General features: G+C 41.1%; 4 protein-coding genes across 20 annotated transcripts in view; 1 reads left to right on the top strand and 3 right to left on the bottom strand.

Moving 5' to 3' along the window:
- The window catches only part of LOC139634675 (cytoplasmic dynein 1 intermediate chain 1), a 54,585-nt gene extending 52,520 nt beyond the window's left edge, over positions 1 to 2,065 (bottom strand). For 7 of the 12 annotated variants that reach the window (XM_071501301.1, XM_071501297.1, XM_071501296.1 and 4 more), the window contains exons 1-2: positions 1,395 to 2,065; positions 234 to 370 (exon numbers count right to left, since the gene is read on the bottom strand). In XM_071501301.1, coding sequence (XP_071357402.1) covers positions 234 to 353 — 120 coding nt within the window. In that variant the 5' untranslated portion in view covers positions 354 to 370; positions 1,395 to 2,065. The remainder of the gene's footprint in view (positions 1 to 233; positions 371 to 1,394) is intronic. The other 5 variants (XM_071501302.1, XM_071501300.1, XM_071501299.1 and 2 more) reach the window with 1 other exon arrangement.
- pdk4 (pyruvate dehydrogenase kinase, isozyme 4) lies at positions 1,875 to 12,134 on the top strand. 3 transcript variants are annotated; one of them, XM_071501306.1, is made up of 11 exons: positions 1,875 to 2,015; positions 3,146 to 3,287; positions 5,411 to 5,482; positions 6,461 to 6,645; positions 7,544 to 7,633; positions 7,955 to 8,032; positions 8,711 to 8,787; positions 8,875 to 8,973; positions 9,209 to 9,322; positions 9,688 to 9,801; positions 10,119 to 12,134. In XM_071501306.1, exons 1-11 carry the CDS (start codon positions 1,997 to 1,999, stop codon positions 10,260 to 10,262), a joined length of 1,134 nt encoding a protein of 377 aa, XP_071357407.1. In that variant the 5' UTR covers positions 1,875 to 1,996; the 3' UTR covers positions 10,263 to 12,134. The 3 variants fall into 3 exon arrangements, 2 of the variants coding, with proteins under 2 accessions (XP_071357407.1, XP_071357406.1); XM_071501305.1 differs by lacking the exon at positions 1,875 to 2,015 and adding an exon at positions 2,264 to 2,616; XR_011694019.1 differs by lacking the exons at positions 1,875 to 2,015; positions 8,711 to 8,787; positions 8,875 to 8,973; ... (1 more) ...; positions 9,688 to 9,801; positions 10,119 to 12,134 and adding an exon at positions 2,264 to 2,616 and having other exon boundaries at positions 6,461 to 6,671; positions 7,955 to 7,998.
- Positions 12,135 to 12,907: 773 nt separating this feature from the next.
- Positions 12,908 to 16,982, bottom strand: asb4 (ankyrin repeat and SOCS box containing 4). The gene is made up of 6 exons (XM_071501303.1): positions 16,549 to 16,982; positions 15,853 to 16,152; positions 15,506 to 15,748; positions 15,140 to 15,387; positions 14,916 to 15,029; positions 12,908 to 14,748 (listed from the first exon to the last, which is right to left on the bottom strand). Exons 1-6 carry the CDS (start codon positions 16,847 to 16,849, stop codon positions 14,560 to 14,562), a joined length of 1,395 nt encoding a protein of 464 aa, XP_071357404.1. The 5' UTR covers positions 16,850 to 16,982; the 3' UTR covers positions 12,908 to 14,559.
- A 391-nt stretch (positions 16,983 to 17,373) lies between these two features.
- Positions 17,374 to 26,524, bottom strand: part of ppp1r9a (protein phosphatase 1, regulatory subunit 9A) — a 46,984-nt gene continuing 37,833 nt past the window's right edge. For 2 of the 4 annotated variants that reach the window (XM_071500154.1, XM_071500155.1), the window contains 8 exons: positions 25,399 to 25,475; positions 24,354 to 24,516; positions 24,122 to 24,191; positions 23,410 to 23,458; positions 21,587 to 21,706; positions 21,011 to 21,034; positions 20,512 to 20,694; positions 17,374 to 20,126 (listed from right to left, as the gene is read on the bottom strand). In XM_071500154.1, coding sequence (XP_071356255.1) covers positions 19,944 to 20,126; positions 20,512 to 20,694; positions 21,011 to 21,034; positions 21,587 to 21,706; positions 23,410 to 23,458; positions 24,122 to 24,191; positions 24,354 to 24,516; positions 25,399 to 25,475 — 869 coding nt within the window. In that variant the 3' untranslated portion in view covers positions 17,374 to 19,943. The remainder of the gene's footprint in view (positions 20,127 to 20,511; positions 20,695 to 21,010; positions 21,035 to 21,586; positions 21,707 to 23,409; positions 23,459 to 24,121; positions 24,192 to 24,353; positions 24,517 to 25,398; positions 25,476 to 26,524) is intronic. The other 2 variants (XM_071500156.1, XM_071500157.1) reach the window with 2 other exon arrangements.

Consider the following 26,524-nt stretch of genomic DNA (forward strand, 5'->3'; position numbering starts at 1 on the left):
CTCACCCATCATGAATTAAAGAACACGTTCACAGCTCACCTACGTGTGCATGCACAGTTTGATTAAAAATTCCAACACCAACCTTCTGCACACATATAGATGTTTGTATGCACGCATGGACACACACAACCTCAGTCTTTTATGTGTCACGGCCTGACAAGGAGCAAGTGAACACAAACAATACACACTAGAGAGTGATACAGTATGAGTGCCAGTTGTGTGAATTTACTCACTTTTTTCCTTACCTCTTTCTTCTTCCTCTCCTCCTCCTTTCTCTTTTTTTCCTCCCTGATTTGGGCGAGGCGCTGCTTCTTGCGCTCAAGCTCTGCTTTTAGGTCACTTTTGTCCGACATGGTGTCCTATGTGGGGGCTTCAAGCAAGAGGATCGAAGAGGAATGAGCTATATACGACACTGTCACAATGTGCTCTGGTTTCATTTTGACATGATACAGTATGGAGGAGTATCGGTTCATCCAGCCAGCCTGAGGGATTCTTCAGAAAACCCACTGAGTTATACAGCCATATGCAGTAGATCCATAACCTTGCAGGCTCAGCAATCAATAAGGACTTGATATTGGCAAAACAGCTGTCAATACTGGGTCGCACTGAGCTAAAAATGATTTCCACATTAGTGTGACACTTGTAGTTAGTTGCAGAGGAACTAGTTGCTGTGTATGTGGGTCATACGAAGGCTACCACACCTTCTGATCAGTTCCTTAGTCAAATCAGTGTGGTTATCAAAGAGCTCACCAACCGTGTTATGTGCATTACAATACTCTAATTAGATGACAGCTTTATAGGAACAGTTCAAAAGCTCAACACTTGTATTGCCACTATCCAATTAAGAAGGCAATTAAACTGAAGTGGATGGAAAACAGACTTAATGTAGCCTTAAGGTTGGAGTCTTGTATCAGGCTCACTATGCCTGAGTTGTTACAGAAAGGTGGGCTACCTATTTATAGCAGTGTTCACCCTGACCAGTAATTTGCTGGGTATTAGGCCAGTGTCACGTCTCTCAGAGACAGCAAATGAATAGAAAGCAGGTTTTAAAAGATATTTGGAACAAATCTAAGAAAATAAGGCCATTATGTCCTCCAGCATAAAGAAATGAAGGAATAGACACACACACACACAGTATCCTCATAACATAAAACACAAGGTAAATGATGATAAACGTCCCTTTGACTGACCGAGGTTAGCTGGGCATAAATGCATTCGCAGCTAACGTTAGCTCATCAAAAAAATTGACATTATTTACTTAAGGTGATGCGTTTAGGGCCTTGCTATGTATATTATTGCTAGTGAATTTTTCTAACGAGTAACGTTAGCTGACAGGAAGGGGGGCATTTTATGTCAAATAACTGTGTATTGTACTATTATTGTTTCCCTCGTACCTTGTCCACTCGTACTGATAATGATGTGTCACCCGGTAAAGATGCTGTCTCACTGCTGCTCCCCGACAAAAAAAATCAGTACATCCTCCACCTGAATCGCACTGAGTCGAGGCCGCTCGGCTACCACCGAACAGGTCGTTTCAACCTTTTCGTGTAGCTATTGACGACACTGGTTCAAACGGGGCATTTCAGCGGTCGATGACCCGAAGACAACACAAAACAGGTGCACCGCACGCCGATGCATCCCTAGGCGGAGTGGGATGATGTGGAGAAGGAGGAGACGAAATCCCACCTCCTTTGATACGCGCGCTGTCATCGACCCATGGGTTTTGCAACGCCGCCATCTTGTGGACCGTTGGAGAAGTGCTAAAAAAAACCAAAAAACAAAACAAATGTTTATACCTTTAATGGGGGCACCGAACCGTTAAGAGGCAGTCTGTTGTATTTTCTAGGCTCTAACTCGTAGCTGAAAGCTGGGTGAGTTTTATCCAGCAGCACATTCACATGTTAGTTAACCAAAAAGTGAAGCAGCGGCCAGTAAAGTCAGTTGAGTTCGTTGCAACGGCTGGCTCCCTTCTGTTTTCAACGATGACCCGAGAGATATGCACTGGTCTTATTACGGTAAGCGTTCAAATATGTAATAAATAAATAAACACGTATTTCGGGTAGCTCGTCGGTAGGGGATGCTGTAACAACAGTCTCTGCTATTTCACAACAAGGTCTGAATCCTATGGATCCAACGTTGTGAGAGGGCTCCGACCCGCCCTCCGTCAGGAAAATCTTGCCTCTCATTGGTCGATTGTGATGTCAATCTCTTCCCTCGTCGTCCGAAGACAAAACACAACGCTCCGTGTTGTGAATTGTCTTCGGGGGGGGCAAAGACATACAACAACTTGCCGAGATGAGAGGGAGCTGCCTGGGAGAAACAGTGATGGGGAAATCATAGCCAGCCTCTTTAAAGATGTTCATATAACGGAGGGTTTCTTGTACGACGCCGAGCTTTAGGCCTGCTAGCCAAAAGTCGTCAAACTGGAGCTGGCTGGAGAAAGAAAGCAGCTCGTCTCTAACACACTGACAGTCTGGGGTCTGTGAAGGACAGGGAAAATGAAGTTCGCTCAGTTTTTGCTGAAAAACGGCTCCGTAGCTGGGATACCGAAACAAGTGGAGAGGTTTTCCAAGTTCTCCCCTTCTCCCTTGTCTATGAAGCAATTCATTGACTTTGGTAAGCTTTGACGTGTGGATTTTTGTGCATGTTACGATGTGTTTTTTTTTTCCCACACTCACATGGCTGTTGCGCAACTCACATCATTGTCTTTGTGTGGTGACAGCTGGCTTTGCACTGTTCTGGTCGTTGATAGACAACAGCTGCTAACGCCAGAAAAATACACATGCAGATGCAAATGTTCATGGACATGCTGGTGTGTCTCAGATGTTTGATTGTGTCTCTTACTGCGTATATGAAATCTGAAAAGTACCACTTGTGGTTTGAATGAATGACTGAACAGATAACAGATGCTGATATCTGCATTTATACGTGCAACCTCCCATGTTACTGCTATGTCAGCAAAAAAAAAAAAAAAAAAAAAAATCAACAATGCAGAAAAGATTTCACCATGTTTTCCACTTTATTTGCACAATGGATCACAGTAAAGAAAGACAGATAACCTTTGACAGATTTCCTTCAAATGTCAAAGTTGGATCCTTACTCGGTCATTTCTTTTTTCCTGACTCTGCCCCTCATGTGACTGCAGGCTCGGCCGATGCATGTGAGAAGACCTCATTTGTGTTCCTGCGTCAGGAGCTTCCTGTCAGACTGGCCAACATCATGAAGGAAATTGATTTCCTCCCTGACAAGCTCCTCAGCACTCCATCCCTCAAGCTCCTCACCAGCTGGTAGGATCTTCAGACCAAACAGCAGCTCTTTCTATACAATGTTGTACCACAATCGTTGTTACTAAGCTCTGGAAATGATTAAATCATAGTTTTCCAATAACTTGTCCCTAACCTCACTGCAGCAGTGTTCGTTTGTGTTAGTGTTAGTTGAGGAGAACTCAGCGTGTCACATGCTTATTTGACCGGATGAAAGCATTGCTGTTGATGTTGTCCGAGGTTGTGTGAGGTCACTCCGTTCTGTTTAAAGATGCACGAAATCCCTTCCTCCCTCACCCACCTGTCCCCTGTGCAATCATTATATGGCTAGATGCCATTGATCTGGGAACATGCTTTATGATCTTTCTTTGAATCAGATAAGGCTGATGCTAAGGCTGAATGAAAAGGGGGGAAAAAATGATATTGCAGTTAATTTGACAGATATTGAGACTGCAACGAGTCACAATTTTAGTATGAATGGTCATTTTTGCATTTCCTTTTCACTGAAGAAAATATGAAAATGATGATAATGTAAGTTTAGCTGGGGTCTGTTCCAAACAAGCATGTTCCCTTATATCTGGAGAATAGGATTTGTAGGTCAGGGCATCTCTTTAGCAAAGAGATATCACAATTTTGATATTTGGATTCATTGTTCAGCCCTATCCAGTGCACCGGGCAGCCTCACTGTCCCTGTTTCCTGTTTGTACATTATGCTTATATAGCAGGCCTCTATAACTTAATAGATTATGTCCAAAGTTCAGTGTTATGTTAAACCATAACATGCAGCACAGATTTTGAAATTTGAAGATTTATTTATTTTTGGCTCCTGATCACAATCTTCAGACAGTTAGAGGTGAACCAGCATATGTGACGCTGTGTGCACACACCCATTTCAAGGTACACTACATACATTATCTTAAGCATGAAAAGCTATAAACATTGAGAGTGCACCTAAGCTTAGGAGTGTGCGTGTAGGAGAATGGGTAATTATGTCCGTTCTAGGTTTTCATATGATAGTAGAATAGCTGTAATCATTTTCACTTGACCTGATGGGATCCTATAAAACACTCCCTAGACGCATTGGGATAGAGTTTACACAAGTGAATACTGGATATTGGAGTCAACCCCACTCTCTTTTCTTTTACATCCAGTTTCTACTCTGAACAGCAAAGTATAGGTGCAGGCTATATTGCCATGCATTGTAGTTTGTTTACATGACTGAAGAGCTTAACAGCTTCTCTCTAAAGCAAAACAGAAATCCTGTTTCTGTGTACTTTCACTAGTTAGACTTTGTTTTTCCACCGCAGCTGTAGCTTCCCAGTCTCATCATTTTATTACACAGTATTCTGCTGCAGACAGCACTTCCCTACGGGTTGATTATGTTTGGTGTACAAGTCACGTGAAGACATGACAACAGAGGTCATTACCCCACTCCCACTCCTTTAGTAAGTGCCACAGCAGTGTCTATATTTGGCCATGTAGCCTCCCTCCTGTACTGTGACTTTCTCTTCCCCCTGCTGCAGAGCTCTTTGCATTTCCTGCAACACAGTTGATCAATCACTTGTTAATGTTTTTTGTACAAGGGGAGCGAGGTGACGCCTTGATGTTTCATGGCAAGCTTGCAAAAACAGCTGTTGCAAAATAGTCTATTACACAATGTACATCTGTTTGCATTGTGGGACAATGCAAAATCCAGAGCTGAAGGTCAATTGAGGGACAAACTCTGCACGTAGAAAGCATGGCCACACTGCTGCTCACCTTTCACCCAGTTTTTCCACAGTGAGTGAGACGGTGCAAGAGAGAATGTGACTCAGGGAGCTCAGCACTTGAGTCTTCTTCATCTGCTAACCTAGATAAAAAGTCTGTGATAGAACAAGCTACAATTAACTAAAAGAATGGAGGGGAGGGGGGTGTTGGTAATCATGTGGCAATGCTCCATGCCTAATTATACAGTTGCTCCAGTTGTGTAAATAAAAGGAGTTCAATGCTGGTTCAGAGTAGTTTTTAGTGCTTTCACGTGAAGTTTTGTGTAAATGAAATCACAAAATAGATGTTTTTTGGTTTTTTTTGTTTGTTTTATCATATTGTCTGATCTACAGTAAATAAACCAGAGCTGAGAGTTTTCTGTATTTCTTTGTATCCACCAGGTATTCACAGAGCTTGTTGGAGCTTGTAGATTTTTTAGAGAAAAGTCCAGATGATAAGGATGTCCTGACAAAGTAAGTCATTCTCACTTTCCAGTGTGCTTTGCTTTTGTACACTGTAAGAATGTGTTTGTTGTGCTTTTGTTTCTGTTACTGTTCCACTTTCCTGATTATTCAGAAAGTGTGAATTCTAATCCAACAACCCTATAATTACCTGTTAACTGCCTACTTTCAACCAAACTTCAGCTCAGACTCAGTAGTACCACAGACACCTGTAATGCAAATGTCTGTTATGAAAACAGCGACGGTCACATCTTTCATGTTCACATACCTTGTTGTACAGCCACTGAAGGCCACTGTCGGACTCAAAGATAGAAGATTAACCTTAGTTATGGGCTCCACGGTTTCAGTGAAATTCAACATGCTCCACTGCAAAGAGGAACTGCTCGTGCAGTTCAGTAACAGCAATAATTGCTTTTAATTCAGAGTAATAAGGAACAATTCATCTTGTTTATTCAGCATGTATTTCAAAATTTGTTTCTAGGGGGTAGACTTTATTTTATTTTTATCAGGTCCCATTTGTAACAACCTGTTTTACAGCTTTAAATGCAGTTTCTTCAAATCGCTGATTAAAGTAGTTTAATTATAAATGGCAGTGTTATGGCCACCACTGGGCAGGCTCCCACTGCAAACAGAAAGTTTACCTGTTTGGCTATTAGTTTGCTGGGATCAGCTCTATTGGATATTGGTACATCACTAGTGGGCTGGTGTGTATTGTATGTGTGTGCATGCTTATTGATATTGGTATTGAATTCCCATTTTAAGTACAATAGAACAGAAATCAACTAGATAACATGACATGTGATTGTTACATATATCACCAGATACCTTAATATATTTATTGGACGAGGGTCTTGTGGTGCTGTTGTTGTATGATTGTATGTAATGTGTCATGTGTACTCAGTGTCTTGGATTTTTATGCTGATGTGAACATATTCTGTTGTACCTCCCCTCACATATCCACACACCCATCATCATTGTCTTTGCCCTCAGCTTCACACAGACTTTGGTAAACATCCGGAACCGGCACAACAACGTGGTGCCCACCATGGCTCAGGGTGTGGTGGAGTACAAGGAGGCCTTCGGCGTGGACCCCGTCACCAACCAGAACGTTCAATACTTCTTGGACCGTTTCTACATGAGCCGCATCTCCACACGCATGCTCATGAACCAGCACAGTCAGTATAGCACTTGGTGATTGACTGTGAGTTAATCAACACAGTTGCTAACACTCACAGCTCATGTTATGAAATTACACTCAGTGTGCTGAAAATTCTTGACAGCGAGAAGAAGGAGCTATGTCACAGCAGGTTTTTTTGTCATTTTTAAAAATTTGATTAAGCACCGAGTCGTGATCTCAGCCGTGTTTATACAGTGACCCCGAGAGCTCAACGCACAACACACTGCAGCTTCAGAAAACACATGCAAATAGACAGAACACAAACAAAAACATCTTCATCAGTTTGACAACACATGCATCATACTGCAAATGCTCACAACACAACGTGTTTCCAGGGGACACTAAAGTGATGAACCTGGCTGGGATGCAGTTGATGTTCTATGATTTGTGACTTTTGAAGGTAAAAGCATTGAACAGCGAGTGTGCATGGATGGTTTATGGTACATGTATTATGGCGCATCCATGCACGTCCATCCTAGGCAGGTTCGTTTTTTTTTTAAGTAAATAAATCTATTCTGATAGCGACTGGAGAGCCAGGGAGAGAGAGAGAGGATGACATGCAGCTAAGAGCCATAAGTCGGACTCGAACCTGTGGTGGCTGCAGTTAGGACAATGCCTTCATGGTACATTTGCAGCACGTGTGGTCAAATTGATGAAGACATTTTCTGAATTTGTTTGTGTTTTGTCTTTATGCGTCTGTTTTCATAAGTTGCAGTGTTTTGAGCTATCAGGGCCACTGTACGTTTAAAATGTTACTGCAGTACAAAAGTACCACATGCCTGCAGCACTACTGTTACACTGAATAACCAACATCTGACATGTGACTGATGTCCATCGTGTCTATACAGCTCTGTTTTTCTTTAATCACACGCAGTGTTTGTTGTTCTACCCTGTAGCATTAATCTTCAATGGCAGTGTGAACCCAGCCCATCCCAAACATATTGGCAGCATTGACCCCAGCTGTGACGTTGTGGAGGTAGTAAAAGGTAATGAATGATCTTCCTCACCTTAAACACACACACACACACACACACACACACACACACACACACACACAGGATGCATTATCTGCTTTCCACCACCCTTTGTCTGTACAGATTCATGACTCTTGCACAGTGTTATCTAATATTTAAAGAGTAAATATAAAGAGGGAAGTGATGTTTTCATTATGTATATGGCTATTGTAGACTCATCTGTGAATGTTGTGTAAAATGGTTCACTAAAATTCCCATTCAGCATGAGTTGTTATTCTTTGTGGTTAGAATTTGTCACCCTGAAATGTAACCACAGATTGTTTCACTTTATAGATGCCTACGAGACTTCAAAGATGCTGTGTGAGCAGTATTACTTGACTTCGCCTGATATGGAGATCACAGAGGTCAATTGTAAGTCTTACAAAACAACCATAATGTTTCTATTTGCAGATATTTTTTTATCTGTGTGTGCACATTTTAGGATCTTTATTGTTTCACATGGATATTTTCTACTTAAAAGATCTGTATGAGAGGATAGTTTTACTGCTGCTCTCCTGAATTTCAACTGAACCTTCCAAGATTAATCTTTGTTGGTTTAACAGAGAGCCTCTGTGTATGTTTCCTGTCATTTGGGCCTACCATGAGCCAGCATCGGCAGTAGACATTCCTCAGTGTGAAGCATACAGTTGATACCTACAGAGAAAATCACAACCAAGACAGGTTTCCTTAGGCCTATACTGCAGCTGCAATTGCACACTCCAAAAGAAGCTAATATGTATACTTTAATGTATTATTTAAGTAAAAAACAAATTTTCAAATGTGGTAGTTATTGTTCAAATATGTTCTTTACTGGATACATTCCTTATTTCTGTTGCAATATATCAGCCGGAACACATTCCATTCCTGTACATACTTGGCCAGCATGTTCTTGGCAGATAAGGTCTAGATAATCAAATGATGAATGATGTTGTTCTTTGCTTAATTTAGCTGAAATGTACTTTAGTAACACACCTGGTTGTATAAAAGGTTACTTTGAACATATTAAAGTATCTTTTTTTCTTATGATCAATAATTTGAAATGATCCACAGCCAAAAACCCTGACCAGCCCCTCCACATTGTCTATGTGCCCTCCCATCTCTACCACATGCTGTTTGAGCTCTTCAAGGTAAAGTAACCAGAAAACCAGACCTATGCTGCTTTTCGCCCCGTGTCTGCTCACTGCTCACATTTTGTAATCCATGTTCTGTGTCAGAACGCCATGAGAGCTACAGTAGAGACCCATGAGACGAGTCCAACGTTGCCCCTGATCAAAGTGCGAGTTGCTCTGGGCACTGAGGACCTCACTATCAAGGTAGATGAGGACACTGAGAGTTAAGACACACCACTGTTTCTGTACTAAAGGCAGTACTGTGCACACCATTGTTATAAGTCTGTACTAACAAAGTAGTACATGTTGTAGTGCCAGTCACTACACAATTACATCTTGTGCCATCAGTTATACCGAATGCAGCTCCATGTGGACCTTATTATCTTAGTATATACTGTAAATAGAACCCACTGTGAACCCTTGTCCTCCTTATTTTTAGATGTCAGACAGAGGAGGAGGAGTCCCTCTGAGGAAGATTGAACGTCTCTTCAGCTACATGTACTCCACAGCTCCCAGTCCTGTCCATGTAGACAACTCTCGCAATGCACCTCTGGTGAGACTAAATCTGTTGCGCTTGACCACTCACACATTTTTGTCTTCAGTCTTCAAGATGCCACAAGACTACAAGCTTGTTTTTGCATTTTAAACATGATATGCAGCTCAGTGAAATCTCACTGTGCTGCTCTAAACAGAGGCTCACATAACTGAGCATGATTGCAGATTATCTTATTTCAAAGAGGAAAGCAGTCAGCAACATTTCACTGGATTAAACTGTAGCCACAAGACAAATTTAAGATCTGTTTACAAAGCAAGCGCTATGCAGTATCCCTTTTGTGTTCTGAGTGTTGTGATATTTTAACAACTGGCTCAGATAACCTAATCTGTAAAGATAATGTAATCCTGTTATTTTTCCTTCAGGCTGGTTTTGGTTATGGCCTGCCCATCTCCCGCCTGTATGCCAAGTATTTCCAGGGAGACCTGCAGCTCTACTCTATGGAAGGCTATGGTACCTCAGCTGTCATATACTTAAAGGTGAGAGCAGAACTACCCCCACACACATTGTCAAAAATAACTGAAAACCAAGTTGGTGCAAAATTCACATAGAAATGTACTGTCAACGCCACATACTGGATTGACTGAGTGTTGGCAGATGTTGAGTAATTATGTAATACAGATGCACAACTGATGTGTGCCTTGATGCAAGTTACAACTCACCACGTTTTCCATGTTAGAAAATTTTAATCAGGTACAGATGGAACTTTGTGTCGAGAAACAACCTGGACGTGACTCTCATTCATGTGCACGTGTGTAATAAGACTAATGAGTTCCCTTCTGTTCTGTATCACCAGGCCTTGTCCTCAGAGTCAGTGGAGAGACTTCCTGTTTTCAACAAATCGGCCTTACGGCATTACCAGGCCAGCACAGAGGCCGATGACTGGTGCATGCCCAGCAAGGATCCAAAGAAACTGGGCAAGTATGAGAGGACTCAGTGATGAAAGACTAAGGGACAAAGTTTAGGACACTATAGATTAGTCTGAATAAATGAATAATACATTTAAGAAGAAGGGGGTCCATGCTGGAAGAAGTGGATAAACTTGTAATGTAAGTGAAAGAAGGCACCAAATCCGCTCAGCGTGTTGCTGGACCTGGACTTGTGTACGTGGAATCTGGATTCCTTTCTCACCTAAGAGGGAACCCTAGACGGAGAAAATTGCTCATTGTTGGTGTCAAGAATCAGATAACTGCAGTGAAATAACTGAGCTGAACTATTACTGCCAGCCTCCAGGCAATTTAACCCAACAAAAGCTCACCACATTTAATTCCATTATAAGATGATTACAGGCTGCTAATGGTAATGGAACAAGTCAAGTATTAATTTCTTTTTGCCTCACTCATTACACCCATTTTTCAGTTATTTAGCTATAATAACGTGGATACACTGTGAAACAAGTATGCTAGCTGTTTGTGTTTATGTCCATTTTTTTTTCTTTCAAAATGTATCATTTCAAAATTTCAAAACCAGCTAATGTTCTTTGGTTAATTAAATTACTGGGTAAAATTGTGGTTTTGCATGAGGTTAAATGTGCATCAGTACCTTGACAATACCCAGTCACTCAAGTTAATCAGAATGGGAACATGTTCAATGTCTAAAGACAAAGGGAGCAAAGTCTGTTCCCTGTCTGTCAGCATTTCAGTCCTTTATAACTCACAGAACTGCTTCATACAAACAACTTCTACATTTCAGGTTCAGCTCTGATACAAGTGGAACATTTCAGAAACAATAATAAGTTGTGTTACTTACGTGTGCTGTGAATTGATGAGGCCTGAAATGATTTTTGCTTTGATCACTTCAATATAAGCTCAAGCTGTTAGCTTGTTCAGTAGCAATAGAAACAAAGAGTGGTCCTTTTCTTAAAGGACGCTGAATGTCAATAAACTACCTACCCTGTGCCTTAGCCTTGAACCCATGTAAGCTACGGTCATTTTTAAGTTGAATTATTGTGAATTGTGAAAATGAGAAGGGGAATTGTTGAAACAAAGTATTGGTGCATGTTTAAAGTTAATACGTGTAGCTGAAATGTGAATAGTTTAATTTTAATTGTAACAACTGCCAAGTTAACCTTGACCTTCACAATAATTTGCCTGTGTTGAAACTGATGTGTTAAGTAAATCACAGCAGGAACTAAAACATTTTTTCCAAGAACATTGTCAGTGTTCCCAGGAGTAACTGTCTAGAGTTACACAGCTGCTCTCATGCATACTGAAAGTAATTTGATAATATCACCTTAAGTGTTTCATAATGATGCATGTGTTGTATATTTAAGTGACTTGCTGCACTTCAGCGGGTTTGTGTTTGGCTTGTGTGGAATTCTAAATGTTGCACTGCATAAAACTGTAATTCAGCTTTCTTGTATCTGACAAGCTGTAAGCCATCCTGCTCAGATCAGTATAGCATGTAATCTGCATTTCATAGGTTGATACACACAATGAGTGTGACAGGAATAACACAGACAGATGCTCAGATGTTGCCCTATGCAAGCCGTATTGACGCATCTATAATAACAGTTACCCCATTACATACCAGTCACACTTTCGCACACACTTAACCTTCTCTGTTCAGCCTAGTTTTAAGCCTTTAGAAATTGCTTTGAGAACTTATCATTTTAGAATATAAATATTCTTATGTCATTCTCTTATTTTAGGTAATAATATTTAATGATTTGTGAACTAGTACACATGTTTTGGTCACTTTTCATATGGTGCAACATCGCTCTCAAAGGCCAAGTGTTCATGTACTGAAGTTGTGGTTCACCACTAATAGGACCAGTGAATGTAGACAATAAAAATCTCATGTCACTTCTCAACATGCATGTTTGCCTTTTTGTTTATTTGTTGTTGTTACTGTTGATTGATGAAGTCTGTTCTTTGCAATTTGTTGTTTTGCAGCATTTATACTTACTTGTTCATGTGTTAACTGTATTTTTTTTTTTTTTTCACAAATGGATTCAAGCAACATGAAAGATTTCAGGTCACAGAAGTGAGATCTGTAGAAATTAAATTGTGTCTAGTCTGTTACGTAAACAGCTCCATGTGCAGTGTCCTCCTGACTCCCTGTTTTCCCTCCACAGCTTGTTTTTAGGAAACTTTGCTCTGTTTCTCTGTCAACGTCGCAGACACAGTCCGTTGGCTTTTCATGGCCAGCTGCCATTAGGCGCTGAGAACAGGCTGTCCTGCTCTGTTTTGCCCCCTCATTAGTGTGCCCACACGTTGCGCTCTATTCTGGTTTCGTTACTTTCTCTGTTTGTCTCTCTGAAGTCTGTTTTCCCACTTCCCTGAGGTATTGCTGGTATGGAAGCAAAACAAAAACAACATGATTTAAGGTCATTCTCAAAGGCAACAGAATAAAATGTAAAATAAAAATCACTGCAAAGTCAGAGCCACCGCAGCAGTCGATGTCAATGTCGATTAAAGGAGTAAACTGTTTTCCTCTCCCCATTATTATAACATGTCTCTGTCCCTGGCTCTTGCTGGTTTATTTTAAGATCTCAGGGTGTGACGTCTGACCCTTAAGTCATCCAGACAATGTTCCCTCTACAGAATATGTCTGCTGCACATACAGACCAACATAGCTACAATAGAGATTTAATATGGATCTTTTTATTTGGTTCTATGCTTTCATTAAAATGTGGTGGTAAAAACAGCTTTAAGACATAACAAACAACACAACAAAGCTGTTCTCTTTATTTATGCTAGTGCTAATGTACGGTGAGAGTAAATATTGGAGCTACAGCTAAGTCTTGTCTGTGTTGCGTTGTTGGGTTTTGCTGCCTCGGCTTGCCGGTGGTACTGCACCCTGTTGCACCTGTTGGGCTTTACAGAGGGTTCGTTGTGAGGCCACCGGCCTTGAACCGGATCATCTTTTAGCATTCATTCATGTACAAGTGTGCACATGCTGTGGCACATGGTAAGATACCAACTGGGTGTGCTTGATACACAGAGCCAGACAAATACATAGAAACACCAACAGTGTGGTAGGTAGTGAAGTCAAGATTACTATTGACATTGTATGTTTACTTAGCTTAGCTTTTCAAACTAACATGACAGCATATGAGAAATAAGCCATGGACTAAGGTAGAAAAATGGAAGTAAGACGCTGTGCCAACATAGATACACCTGTATGTGTGTGTGTGTGTGTGTGTGTGTGAGAACTATGGACTGCTGTCACAAATATTGCACCAGCAGTCCAACAGTACAGTTACAAACAGCATGACAAACAGTATGAGAATATATGACATTGTATGTGGAATAATGGAGACACACATGTACTGGGATTGCTGAAAGAATGTGGAAACTGGAAATATTGGAAATAAGACGCAAAGACATTCCCTTTATTTTTTCTGTGTATCTGCGCACTTTATGATTGAAGATGAAGAAGTATTCACACTTCAGGGAATTGAGGGACATAAGATCCAAATACTTTCCAGTGAATGCTCTTGTGTATGTTTTTGTATAGTCTGTAATATATTTCTGGCAAATGCGTTCAGAAAATTATATTGGTCCATGTGTGTGCCTACATGTGCAGTCCACTGGAAAAACAAGCTCTTGTTGTGGAGTGCTCTGTCAAGTGTTTGATCTGCTCTGGAGTATCATGAGAGAGCTTGAGAGTGACTTTTAAGGCTGGTTGCCAGGTAGATTTGGATCCTGTGAAGTATGAGGCAGCAGTGTAGGAGAGAGACCAGTTGGTCAACGCTGCGCAGGTGGAAAATGAGTGCAAAAAAGACACACATTTGCTTAAAGTCACCGTCACTTTCAAAGAGGTACCTAAGTTCTCAGGAGAAGGTGAGAGATATAAATGATAAAGACACATGCTGTGAATGGGATGGCGGTTCCATGTGGCAAAGCAAGCAAATTTCCTAACTTGTCAGTCACTATAAATTATTACCATAATGAGCAGCGGTTTTCATCAATAAATTACCATTTTCTCACCTGTCGCTCAAACTCTTACATATTTAAGGTTGGACAATCGGTTGATTTGTGAATTGTGGAGCTGTTGGATGACGTCCTCTGTCATGCCTCAAACCACCGTAATAAATCAGATGAATTGTAAGTCGTCTGACATCTGACAGCTTGCATGTACTTTCTTCTGCACTGTCAAACACTAAACAGGGATTTTTCGTGTTCCAGTCAAAAGCCTCAGGGAATGAAAATCTCTATTCAGATCATCAGGTGAGAAGCTACATATTAGAGCATGTGGTAACTAAAGTCTACAAAAAAAAAAAAAGTCTCCCATCAGTACAGTATCCCCTCGGGTTCCAGTAATACATATTTCTTCATTGGAGATGGCAGAGGCAGCTTTGCTACACTGCTGTGGCAGAAACCACCCAGGCTGGCTCTGATGGCACATCTGGTCAGGTGAAGCAGGCTGCGAGGAGTGTTGGTGCAAACAGCAAACAGAGAGTCGTAGAAGTCTTTATGTCGCTAAGGAAGCAAAACAAATATGTGAAATTATCTTCAATTATAAGACAGTAGAATTCTAAAGTTTTCGTTGTGTATTTTAGAACAAATTAGATCTCTGGTGATTATATTTTTAACTCTCTGCTCTAAGTATGTAGATACTATCCATGCACAATACATCCCTGTGCTACCTTGTAGCAGTCATCAGGAATGGCATCTCTCCACTTCCTTGTGGGCTTTATACGCTCATAAGAGTTCACCATGATTTCTAATACTCTGGGATAGTCATGGCAAGACTGCAGCACCTGTAAAAAACAACACAACACAAGACATCATAGAGCACAAGAATCTTGCAAGGACCTTCTGCTATCATAGCTACTGTAGTTCAATATCATTTTGTAGCATTGGTCCACACCTTGTGGAACTGCGGTGGGTAGACCCGTGCTGCATTATGGTTGAGCAGCAGCTGATAGCAGAGCTCAGGTATGGCCATAGGCCTTACATCAGTCACTTTGAGGAGATACTGAATGGGGGCACAGCCATTGATGTCCATGGCTCGTGTATCTGCTCCGGCCTCCATCAGCATCTGCATCAGGACATGATCGCAGTTCCAGGCTGCTTTGTGAAGAGCTGTTTTATGGTCCTCTTCTTGGAGGTTGGGATCTGGAAGAGAAAGGAAATGTTTTGGGATACAAAGCACAAAGACTTCATGATACACAACCATGACGATATGAATGGAAAAGTCGCACACACAGTAAGTCACTGATCCAGAAGCTCTCACCTGCTCGGTGGTCCAGCAGGAGACGACAGACGACGTGGTGATCTTCACTGTAGATTTGCTCTTTAGTGTCAAAAGCCCAGAAGGCAGCAGTCATCAGAGGTGTCTCCTGAAACGAGTTGACTGCATCCACAGACGCTCCATGGGCCAAATACAGAGCCACCAGCTCTGGAACGCCGAATCTGGCTGCTGTGTGCAAAGGTGTGTCCTCATCATTGTTGTGGCTGGGCATGTTAATTTTTGCACCTCCATGGGAAAAAGTAATAATTATTTTGTTGTTGTGGTTTACATATTCTATATTCACACTTTCATGCATGCATCCATCCACCTCTGCATCCTCTCCTCCTGACCTTTTAAGATGAGCTGCTTGGCACAGTCCACAGACTCCCTGGTGATGCAGTAGTGCAGTGGCGTGTGCCCGCTCAGCGACAGGCTGTTGATCTTTGCCCCGTGAGCTAGAAGCAAGGCCACGCAGTCGGCATTGGAGACCTCGCAGGCCACATGTAACGGGGTCTTTCCATTGGGCATCCGGTTGACGGCCGCACCTTCCTGAAGGAGCACCAGTGCTGTTTCTATAGCGTTGTACATCACACACACATGAATACCCATCGCCCAGGAGCTCTCCAGTTTGTAGCCTGGTAGCCAATAACCTGTAGCAAATTAAACAACCAAAAGAGTTCAATAGTAATAGTTAAAGCCAAAGATGCTGATATTATTTCTGATCTACAATAGATTTAAATCTCAATTCAAAGACTTAATTAAAGTATAGAAATGACTCAGATAAATCAGATAAATGATGACTCAAGATACTGAATCACAGTATATTAACTCCATAGTAGCCTGAAAATGTATGTTATTGAAATTCACCAAGCGTAGATGGCGCCCCCTTCACATAGGATCCATGTGGGTTTAGCACCACCTAGTGGATACACTGCAGAACTAGTCCCCTAACTGAGTATAAACACTCAGCATATTATGACAAACACACACTGGTAACAACTTTATCGCTAATGGGGACCAGGTATATCACCCTATTTCCTCCTTACCTTGTTTGTACGAGGCCAGGACCATGCTAGGGTCCTCCACCTCCAGCACCGTGTCAATGTCTAGTTTGCTGGTGTGCAGAATCCGCAGGACCTCCTGGGCATCGTTGGCCTGCAGGGCCTCCAGGAACTTCTGCTTCAGCTGCTTGACAGCCAGTTGTCTGGGGCTCAACTCCTCCATGAACTCCCTAACAGAAGGGCCTTGCCCTACCAAACCAGTCGGCTCAGACAGTAATGTTGTCCACAAAGCATGGAGGAGATTGGAAATGAATGCACAAATGGTAATAATAAAGTAATTAAGCATACCCACAATGGAAGGCCTCTGTAAGCCCAGCCACGGGAGGTGTATGAGGAAGGAAGACGGAAATGAAGAAGAAGAAGAGGGGCAACAAGTGACAGGAGGGAGAAAATAGTCCTGGAGTGAAATTAAGCCGAATATAAATAGAACAGAGAGAGGGAGGAACTAGAGAGCTACAACTGACTGTGGCTGACTCAAAGCCAGCCAGTCTGCTGAGATGTTCACAGAGAGAGAGGCATCATGAAGTGGATGGTCGCATGGTAAAAATAGCAGGCCATGTGAACATGGCAGGGGCATGGCAAAGGTTTAACACTACTCTCTATTATTCTATTCTGATGTCTCAATCTGATTGAACCATTATTTTAAAGTTTAGCCTACTTACCAGGTCAACAATGAGAAATTCTAGACAGAGTATGAAATTTGTTGTTTGTATAGGATACAGGCTCGGTCTCTGGCTTGCAAATGACCACTTATGTCGGGGAATTATTCATACAAAAGACAAAAAACAGAAGAAATGAAAACAAGCTCCGGACAGTGACTGCACATTTTATTCAGTGTGACAGGTAGCTGCCCTTTCAAACTTTTCAGAATGCGAAAAAAGAGAGCAAGGTAATGACAAATAAAGGAGGAGGAGGAGGAGAATAAGCACAGCTTTTTAAAAGAGTGAAAGCATGGCTAGCAGTTTGTGGTGATTATCTTTTGCTCTCCACATACATGAAAGACAAAACCCTTCCAGACATGACTCAAAACATTGCAAGGAGCACCAGGGTCTCATCCATACGTTGGTGTCATCATGCCAGGTAAGCTCGGTCAAGCACTTAGAAAAGATCTGGAATCACATTTTGGCTCAGGTCTGACCTTTCAGCCACCTCAGCCCTCCGACAAACTGTGTACACACACTGACACAATAGAAAACAAGGCTTCTTCAGGATTCTTACAGCATATTGCTCTCAGTGTTTTTACTATACATACAAAAGAGTCAAAAGAGTGCAGTCTGCTGACTGACTTAACAGGGTGGGGGTATTCACAGAAAGGTTCAAGTGTTACAAAATATTTCATAAGAATACATCATGAGCAGTTTATTGGAGTAGCACTGGAGCAGCACTATGGTTGTATTAGAGGAAAACCACAAGCACAATGGGAGGCTGGGGGTGGGGGGTATTACTGTGTTTTCTTCTCGCTTTGCATGTTCAAACCTTCCTTCATTTGATAGCAACCATTTAAATCTTTAAATCATTTTTAACTAACACTTTTAATTATGTTTTGGCAAAAGGAAGTAATCATACAATTCTGGATAAATCATTATTAGGTGTTAATAATACTCTTATTTTGTATAAGTTATCATAAACAGTAATCAGTTTCTTCATTAAATACAGAAATAAATAAATAATAACATTAACAGATCAGTGATACCTGTCTTACTGTTGCATTGCATGGCGGTATCTGTAACCCCAACTATTCTTCTTGTTCCTAACCTGTCACCAGTACACCAGGCAGGACCCTTAAGACAAAAGGGAGTGTAACTACAGCTGCCTTCATTTCCATCACGGTGACACTGGTGTCTCTATATTTATTGTAAACCTACGCAATGATTCCTGGGAATGATAAAGAAGTAACACAGGGAACATGTCTCTCAGTGAGCTTCATAATCCTATAACAAAAACAGCACAAAGTTCATAAGTCAAAATCAGTTTAAAAGGTATAGTTTTCATCTAACAAGTAAATCAAAAGTGTTTAAGTCTTACTGAACCAGTTTCATAAGAAAATTAAAACTATATTGCATCTATCAGGTGCAATTTCCAGTGTAGTATCAGTAGTATCTTTAAGACAATTTCTGCACCTCCTGCATCTGTCCTTGATCACAGAGATGAACCACGTGTATGGCAGCATTCCTAAATATTAAGAATATTCCAGAGTAATTTGCATGGTGAACTTGACTTCTGACAGAATAAAATAACAATCAGGAATGGATGAGTCGGTTTAGTCTACTGTATGTGTTTCAACACTCACACAGAAGCGGGTAGAGTTCAGAAAAATTCTACTACTCTAGAATTTCTAAAGGCAGCGGCGGGGTATTAATTTGTTATTGAGAGAATATAAAAAGAGGTCAAAAGCAGGTTACAAGCAGAGTCAGAGCAACATTATGCATATATGCAGAAAGTTTCTTTTTTATCATCCTTTTCTGTTTCTGTTTGTTTTTATGGTACGGGTTTGGTAAGTTACAAATTTCATGATTACATTGTACCTGAAGTCTCCATTAGAACCAGTCCAATGAGTACAGCATGTCCATGTCATTCATACTTTGAGAACTGATTTAGTTATGGTACATGTATACTGTATGGAGCACTGGGCGGACCAGTGCACAGGTTAAATTTACAGTGTTTGCACTTCCAGTGTTCTTGCAAATACTGAGAAAGTTAGTTTCTCTCAGTGAAACTTGGTTCCCAGTTCAGTTCCTATTGGAAAGTTCCAGTGTTGTCTTGGTCAGTAGTGAAAGTAAGCAGCATGGGGACACCCAGTGGTGGGAGATGAGTACTGCCCGACCTGTATGTGCTTCGAAGCAATAGAGATTCCACTGATCAATCTATCTGAACAGTATATACATAAATCTATCAAAATGGCACATCAGAGATATTTGTATTTGTATGTTTGTTACTGTATATGTACATGGTGGCTGTGTCTAAAGGTGTTGTGATGGGTGACACAGATGGCTCTGAGGATGACATGGGATGAGGATGAAATGAGTTTACCACAGACTTGCTCTGGATATGAATAAATAAACCCAATTTACAAGCTATAAACAGCAAAATAAATAGAACTGAGCAAATTCTTGAATGGCTAAAAACACAGGATGGGTGTAAAACGAGCAAATGAAGGGGCAGCATCCTATTATCCAACTGCTCATTTTGGTTTAATTTGCTTGGTGAAAAAGTCACTCAACAATCTCTGACAGTTTGGGGTGGAGCTCCACCACTGAGAACTATTGAACTACTGAGCAGGCGTCCCTCAGGGTTCATTTGTGGGGCCTACTGACGTTCTGTTCCTCGATGCTACTCGTTGTGGTGCTACAGTAAAGCAGGAGGTGATCTAAGGATTCGCTTCACTCGGCCGCGCTTTCTTTGCGTGCCTCTTTCTGCTGCTGCTCCAGCTCTCGTTTGCGTAGCTTCTCGCGCTGTTTTTCCACCTTCTCACGGTTCCTCTTGGCCTTCTCCATCAGAACTTTAAGGTCTTTGATCTTTTTCTTGATCAGGGCACGGTCCTGCGAAGAAGAGACTCCAAGGGCCTGAAACAAAAGAACGTGCTTAAGCATCCTGCTTCTTTGGTCTATTTACCTGTTTATATAACATTGTAGCCTGAGGGATGCTAGATTTGAAAAATAGATCTTTTACAATATATGTGTAGATATTCAATTATTTTAACATAAACACACAACATTTTTGAGAGGATCCAAGTAGGGCTGTCACAATATCAGATTTTTCACTACATAATTATTGTGGCCTGAAGTATTCATGGCGATATTATCTATAGAAAATCTGCAAAAGTGTATACAAATGTATACCAATACCAATATTCTATATTATATCTATATCTGCAGCCTCTAATTTATGTGATGACAATATATGCACAATATATGTAAAAAAAAAAAAAAAAAAGATGTTCTAACCTACCTTTAGCTCAGTGCTATCCAGCTGTAGCAGCTGTTCTCCATCTATGTTTTTGGCAGTGAATTCTGGGATATGGTGTTCTAAGTTGAGGCCCATGAGCCAGCGGGACACTTGCTGGGAGGTCCACTCTGTAATGGTGCGGTTCTGCCACTGATACTGCTGCGAAAACTGTCCCTCGTCTAGGATCTGAACACATATAACAAAAGGAAAAAGAAATAACCAGATGAGATGCACAAATATCCAGGTCTTACATACATTATTGCACTGAAGGAATATCTTCTGCAGAATACTGGCTGAAAAATGAGTTGAACATAAAAAATGTATAAAGTGGAAATAAGAATAAGAAACACATTAATTCTGTGGGACATGCAACAACAACAAAAAAAAGAATCGTGTGGTAATGAAGTACGAATAAATGGCTCAACACACAAACACACACACACGACAAGACACACGTTCAGTAAAACACATGTCCTCTGTAGGCTCGCAGCCTCAGTCTCACCTCATCATCTATCATATCCAGACTCTGAATGTGGCGGCATAGAAAACAACAGAAAATGACTGGGTTGTTAACTGAGCAGCAACAAAATGGCTTCCACCACAGCAGCCGAAAACAACATTTGAATACAATGAACTAAACCAGCGCACTGATTTTAGCTTGTTTGTTATCTGCAAGAGGAATATGAGATATCTGTACAGATGATAAATGGGGGCATTGGCACAAGTTTTTTTTTTTTACTTTATATGCATACACAGATGCATTGTTGGAGCAATTTTTGTTTCAGTTGTCCTTGTTTGTATTTACATGTAAACTTACTAAAATATAAATATACTGACAGATGCCTACATTTAACATAGCTGGGGTCTGTCAGTTAATTGATTACTGGATGTTCTGTAATTGTATATGAACTGACATATTTCTAAGAAATCCCTCTGAATGTTTTTACTCAGGGTTTGTACTTTTGATGTGGCACAACAAAAATGAATCTAATGTTGATTCTGTATCTGTATGTTGATACCGGACATTGCCAAATAGCCAAACTTCTATTTAAAAAAATAAATAAAATTGTACCTGTACCTCGTCTGAGGACAGCACCAGGGTGTGTGAGCGTCCCGACATCTTGGCTTCACCCAGCAGACCGCTGATCTCCACTGAGCTGCTGCTGCTGGCGCTCAGATCATCATTCAAAGCAGGCCCCTAAAAAAATCAACAACACACTTCTAAGGCCCGTGGTGAGACCCAACTGACTCTGAGGCTGAATTTAGCTGATTAGTTGGAGCGCTTCCCTCTTATTGATGTTTCTGTGAAGTGTTATTGATTAAAAGCGACATGACGTTGCATTAGTATGTTGATGCTGCAAATTCAATCAAGCAGGAGTTATTAAATCTATTTCTTAAACCGACGGATTAGATGAGGAGTGAATGAATTGAGAGATTGAAGGGCTTTTCCTCTGAGCACGTACCAGAACCACTGATGTGCTTCATCCTAATATTTGAAAGTCAATAAAAACTACAGTAGACTAATATATTTAAGTTTTTTGATAGACTGCAAGAAGACAGGGCTGTGCACATCCCTCATTTTGAAGCTGTTCCATTACAGCACAAACTGTAAATGTGATTAGTGGTGAGGAATGATGTAGCTGGATGCTATCCAACTCCAAAAAAATCTCTCTCTCTCTTTGTCCTTGTGAGTGTGAGGGAGTGTGGACATTCAGGGAATTACATTAAAATCTAAGACCTGTGCTCAAACAGCAAGAAACGAGCTGCTGCTGAGAAACACAGACTATCAGGGGGAGAAAAACGTGTGCGAACCTGCTCTGCAGAAAAATATGGCTGCGTGCCTTCATCAGATGAAGGTCAAAACATCACGTTTTAACTCATAAATAGGACCAATGTTTTCTCCTTTTCACCACCTGGAATATACAGTATTCTTCATGTCAATCATCTAAGGTTTTGCATTGAAAGTCTATAGTGTTGCCTTACATTTAGCTGTAGCTTGAATGTCAGTGCTATCTGAGGTAAAAGACTAAAAGACTAATCTTGCAGGTTCAGACTTTCAGCTTCCTGTGTCGAATCCTTACTTAAATGCTCCACATGAATACATTAGCACAAAATTGTGCATTGATTTATCTTCTGATGTGTGCTCATCTTAAGCTGAGAGCAAGTCCACGGAGAGAAAGCTAAAGACTGGATTGGTGCAGGATCAAAAATAATCTCCCTGTTAATCCTAAAGTAACCACATCTGATATTACACAGGATTAGAAATAGTTCATGCAAGTTCCTACAAGTTCCTACACTGCAACAAACGCCCATGTTAACAGCTTTAATCTTATTGAATTAGTATGACATTCAACTGATTCAACATGCCTTACGAAACAAGTTGATTGGAGCTGGGATTTTTACAAAAATTTGGAATTTAATACCATAGGATAATATAGAACAGATCATGTGGTTGCTAAAATGGACATTTTTGCAGTGTGGCCGAGGACACAGCTAAGATTATAAAACATATTTAGGATCATGTCAATTTATGTGTCAATGATTTTCTTGGAATTAATAATGCAATTATGCATTTCTCTGCTTGTGCCAATTCTAAACCCTGTTTACCTCTTAGAGTACCAAGACATACCCATTTCAGTGGATTGTGGTGAAACTGAACAAAACACTAAAGAATACAATACCAAGTAATATGAATAGGAGAAGAAGTGGGGCCATGTAAGGGAGGTCTGTTCAACAGAAACAACACAATACATTAAAGCTAAATATTATAACACAGGAAAATTAAACATAGGTACATACTGACAGTATGTAAGTATAAGTATGTACCTGCTCTGATTGGACTTATAGTTACACCACTAAATCATTATTTGCCCAATGTACCAGTTACCAAGCTTATTATACCTCGGCCTTGAGTTTCTCTGGACTGTCTTCTGCTGGTGGCTCTGTGGAGCTGCACGAAAGGGAGAGAGAGAAATGGAGGGAGAGAGATATGAAAAAGAGATCAGTGGTTGATGGTTAGTGTCCCACACTTTGATAAATAGCCCCTGAATCAGCAATCATGGAGAACAGGCATCAGAAAATCTGCTCCAGACCACTGTCCCACAGTTTAGTGCTTATTTGCTGGAGCCAGATACGCAAAAGGAAACCAACGCTGTAACGCTGATGCGACCATTATTTACCTGTTTCCAGGTGAGGCTCTGGGACCTTCTGTAAAATATGTGGAGCAGGTTTTGATTTTAATCAATTAGGGCTCAGTATTTTATGTGCATTGCTAGCCAATAACTGCCAATATACATACATGTGGTAAACACTGTATGTAAATATGGTACCAGGTACCACACTTAGCAATAACCCCCAAGTTTTTAAGTAAAGCAGCTACCTTGAATTATATGGCTCCAACCTTTTCTCATACTGTGTATAATTAATGCAGAGAAAACATCAGAAATAATCTAGAATCATCTTAGAAAAAATAAAAATCACATGTACTCCAAAAGTATCCCCCGAAAAACTGACAAATCCTTGTGCCTGATGATTGTCTATCAAGTTCCCTCAACGATGCATGATGGATTGATGCACTCAAAAAGATAATATGGCATTTCAGGCCTTGTCTTACCCAGGGTCCAGAGGTTGTCTGTGCTCCTCCAGGCTGTGAGAAGGGCTCAAGATTGCAGGAGACTGAGACCCTGTGATCACAAACACCCAACACTGAGATTACTCCTCCTTCAATTAATGTGCTCACAGAAATAAATATCAAAAAAAGAAATATGATAATGAGAGAAATGTGGTAGATATACTATAGCTAGATAGTAGATTAAGTGACCATTTGAGGTTGCAGGTGTACTAACCATCCTGGAGGACTCCTGCAGTGGACGATGGGTACAGTGTTCGTCTAGGGGAGCTTTCTGCACTGCCAGGAGCCCTGAGGACCACAGCTCCTCCATCACAAGAGGCCACGCTACGGATTGAGCCAGAGCGACTGTGGGCTGGACTGCCATGTCCCTCTGATACCTGAAGACAGACAGAAAAATAAGAGGGAAAAAAGATGAAGTCAGTGGAAGAGGAGAGGGAAGGCCAGAAAGGAAAGTGAGAGAAATGTAAGAGAGGAAAGGCAGAGAGAGAGAATCGAAAATGAGAAATCAAAAGAGAGGAAAGCAAAGGCTCAGAAGTGGTCCCAAAAAAAAGAAGAATAAAGTGCAATCAAAGAAAAACTGATCTGAACAGCCAGTACTGCAGACTAATCTGAAACAAGTCACTTGACATACTTTCACCATTTCTAATTCCTCGCCCTCTTTTCCCCCTGGAAGCCTCACACCGCCCAGTTTCTGTGTTCCTGCCAATTCTCATCCGATTCTCGGGCTGTTTACCCAATCTGAACTCATTCCTTCTCGAGCTGAGTTAAGGGACAGCATTAGCCAGACGAGAGCCTTTCATCCAGAAAAGACTGTGGCTGTTATTATCACACTGGGAGAGACAATAAGTTGTGACAGCGCCACAGACTCAATTAGTGCCGGGGAGCAACACGCTGCAATTAATCCATTAAAGGAATAAAGTGGAATGGACAGGGGTTAAAGACACACAAACACACTGATAGACACACACACACACAGTAATTAGAGACCCTGTGGTGAAATTAAAGGCATATTAAATGTAAGTGTAGCTTAATGAGAATGATGGAACTTGTTTGATTAAAAAAAATCACGTACCCACATCACATCTGGTTGATACTTCCAACAGATAACAGATGTTGTTAGGCAGGAAGTCTGTTGTATGTTGAAGCTTCATTGAGTGAAAGGAAAAAACATGAAGGTGTGTGTGTGTGTGTGTGTGTGTGAGTGTGTGTGTGTGTGTGTGTGTGTGTGTGTGTGCGTGTGCGTGTGTTTTAATACAAACCTCTCCCTCTGTAGAGCTGATGCTGTCACGGGCGACTCCTCTGTAGCTCTTCTTTTTGGGAGACCCATCCCTCAGGTCTAGAGTCACACACACACAAATAAACATTTAACTTGACATGGAAAAAAAAAATCACTGTGTAACGCATCTGCTCATGAATTATGAGCATTTTTTTTTTTGTTTTTGTTTCAGTCTTTGTTTCTAGGCACTTTTTGTGTACAGGGAAACGCTGTCAAAAAAAAAAGATAATTTCAGCAGATCCTGTCTTCTCCTCCCACATAGTCTCTCCTTCACATCCCGTTCCAGCCGTCTCCCTCAACCCCCCCCCCCCCCCACCTCCCTTTTTAATATTGCATAATGGGCTGCGTCACTCGGATCAGTGCAGATCCAAACACTCTGTTATCCCGTCTGAACTGTACAGTATCGGATATGGCACTTCTCTGTGCACACTCCGCTCTGACAGATGCAGCCACTGAAGTGAAGCCAGCAGAGCTTAAAAAGACTCGAGGAGAACAAAGCCAGGCAGATGTGCTCAAAGGGGACAACTTGTTTGTGTTTGTTTGCCGAAGAACAAAATGAAATGAGGGTCACAGGTGAAAGTTTGTGTGACGGTTAAGGCAGTTGGAGAAAGGAGGATTTGTAAGAGAAGCAGGATTTTCACTAAGTGTCTGAATAGTATTTTGTGTGTGTGTGTGTGTGTGTGTGTGTGTGTGTGTCTGTGCATAAGAGTTTGTTCACAGTGCAGAACAAGACGGTCCTGTCTTTTCAATGTCCTTTACAGGGCAAGACGGGCCAACGAACTGCAGGCTAAAACATGGTTATGGCAGTGGTGTTGAGCTGCATTATGAGTCAACTTAAGGACCAACAACAGTAAATCCTTAGTAAATACTTTATTTAAACATCAGTGCAGCGATAGAGGATATAAAAGCATTTTATCTCACATAAATTTGAAGGGATGCTTCATGTCATCTCTTAGTCTCCTATTTGAGAAGTCACTCGAGAAGTCACTCGATTCATTAATTCATTTATAGTTCGAAAGATAGATAGAAAGATTGATACCACTCTCATGTCTGTCCGTTCAATATGAAGCTGGAGTCAGGAGGCAGTCAGCCTAGCTTAGCACAAAGAC

Source organism: Trachinotus anak, unplaced genomic scaffold, assembly GCF_046630095.1.
Source record: "Trachinotus anak isolate AG129_WGS33_773 ecotype Australia unplaced genomic scaffold, CSIRO_AGI_Tana_v1 ptg000016l, whole genome shotgun sequence".
In the NCBI taxonomy this organism is placed as follows: Eukaryota; Metazoa; Chordata; class Actinopteri; order Carangiformes; family Carangidae; genus Trachinotus; species Trachinotus anak.

What these genes read in the sequence shown, in the direction of transcription:
- pdk4 (XM_071501305.1), top strand. Translation starts at nt 2,499, where the DNA reads ATGAAGTTCGCTCAGTTTTTGCTGAAAAACGGCTCCGTAGCTGGGATA. An exon ending in GATAAGGATGTCCTGACAAA is followed by an intron (nt 5,483 to 6,460) that starts GTAAGTCATTCT and finishes CTTTGCCCTCAG; the next exon opens with CTTCACACAGACTTTGGTAA. An exon ending in TGCTGTTTGAGCTCTTCAAG is followed by an intron (nt 8,788 to 8,874) that starts GTAAAGTAACCA and finishes GTTCTGTGTCAG; the next exon opens with AACGCCATGAGAGCTACAGT.
- asb4 (XM_071501303.1), bottom strand. Translation starts at nt 16,849, where the DNA reads ATGCTTAATTACTTTATTATTACCATTTGTGCATTCATTTCCAATCTC. An exon ending in CAAGCAGCTCATCTTAAAAG is followed by an intron (nt 15,749 to 15,852) that starts GTCAGGAGGAGA and finishes TTTCCCATGGAG; the next exon opens with GTGCAAAAATTAACATGCCC. An exon ending in CCTGCTGGACCACCGAGCAG is followed by an intron (nt 15,388 to 15,505) that starts GTGAGAGCTTCT and finishes TTTCTCTTCCAG; the next exon opens with ATCCCAACCTCCAAGAAGAG.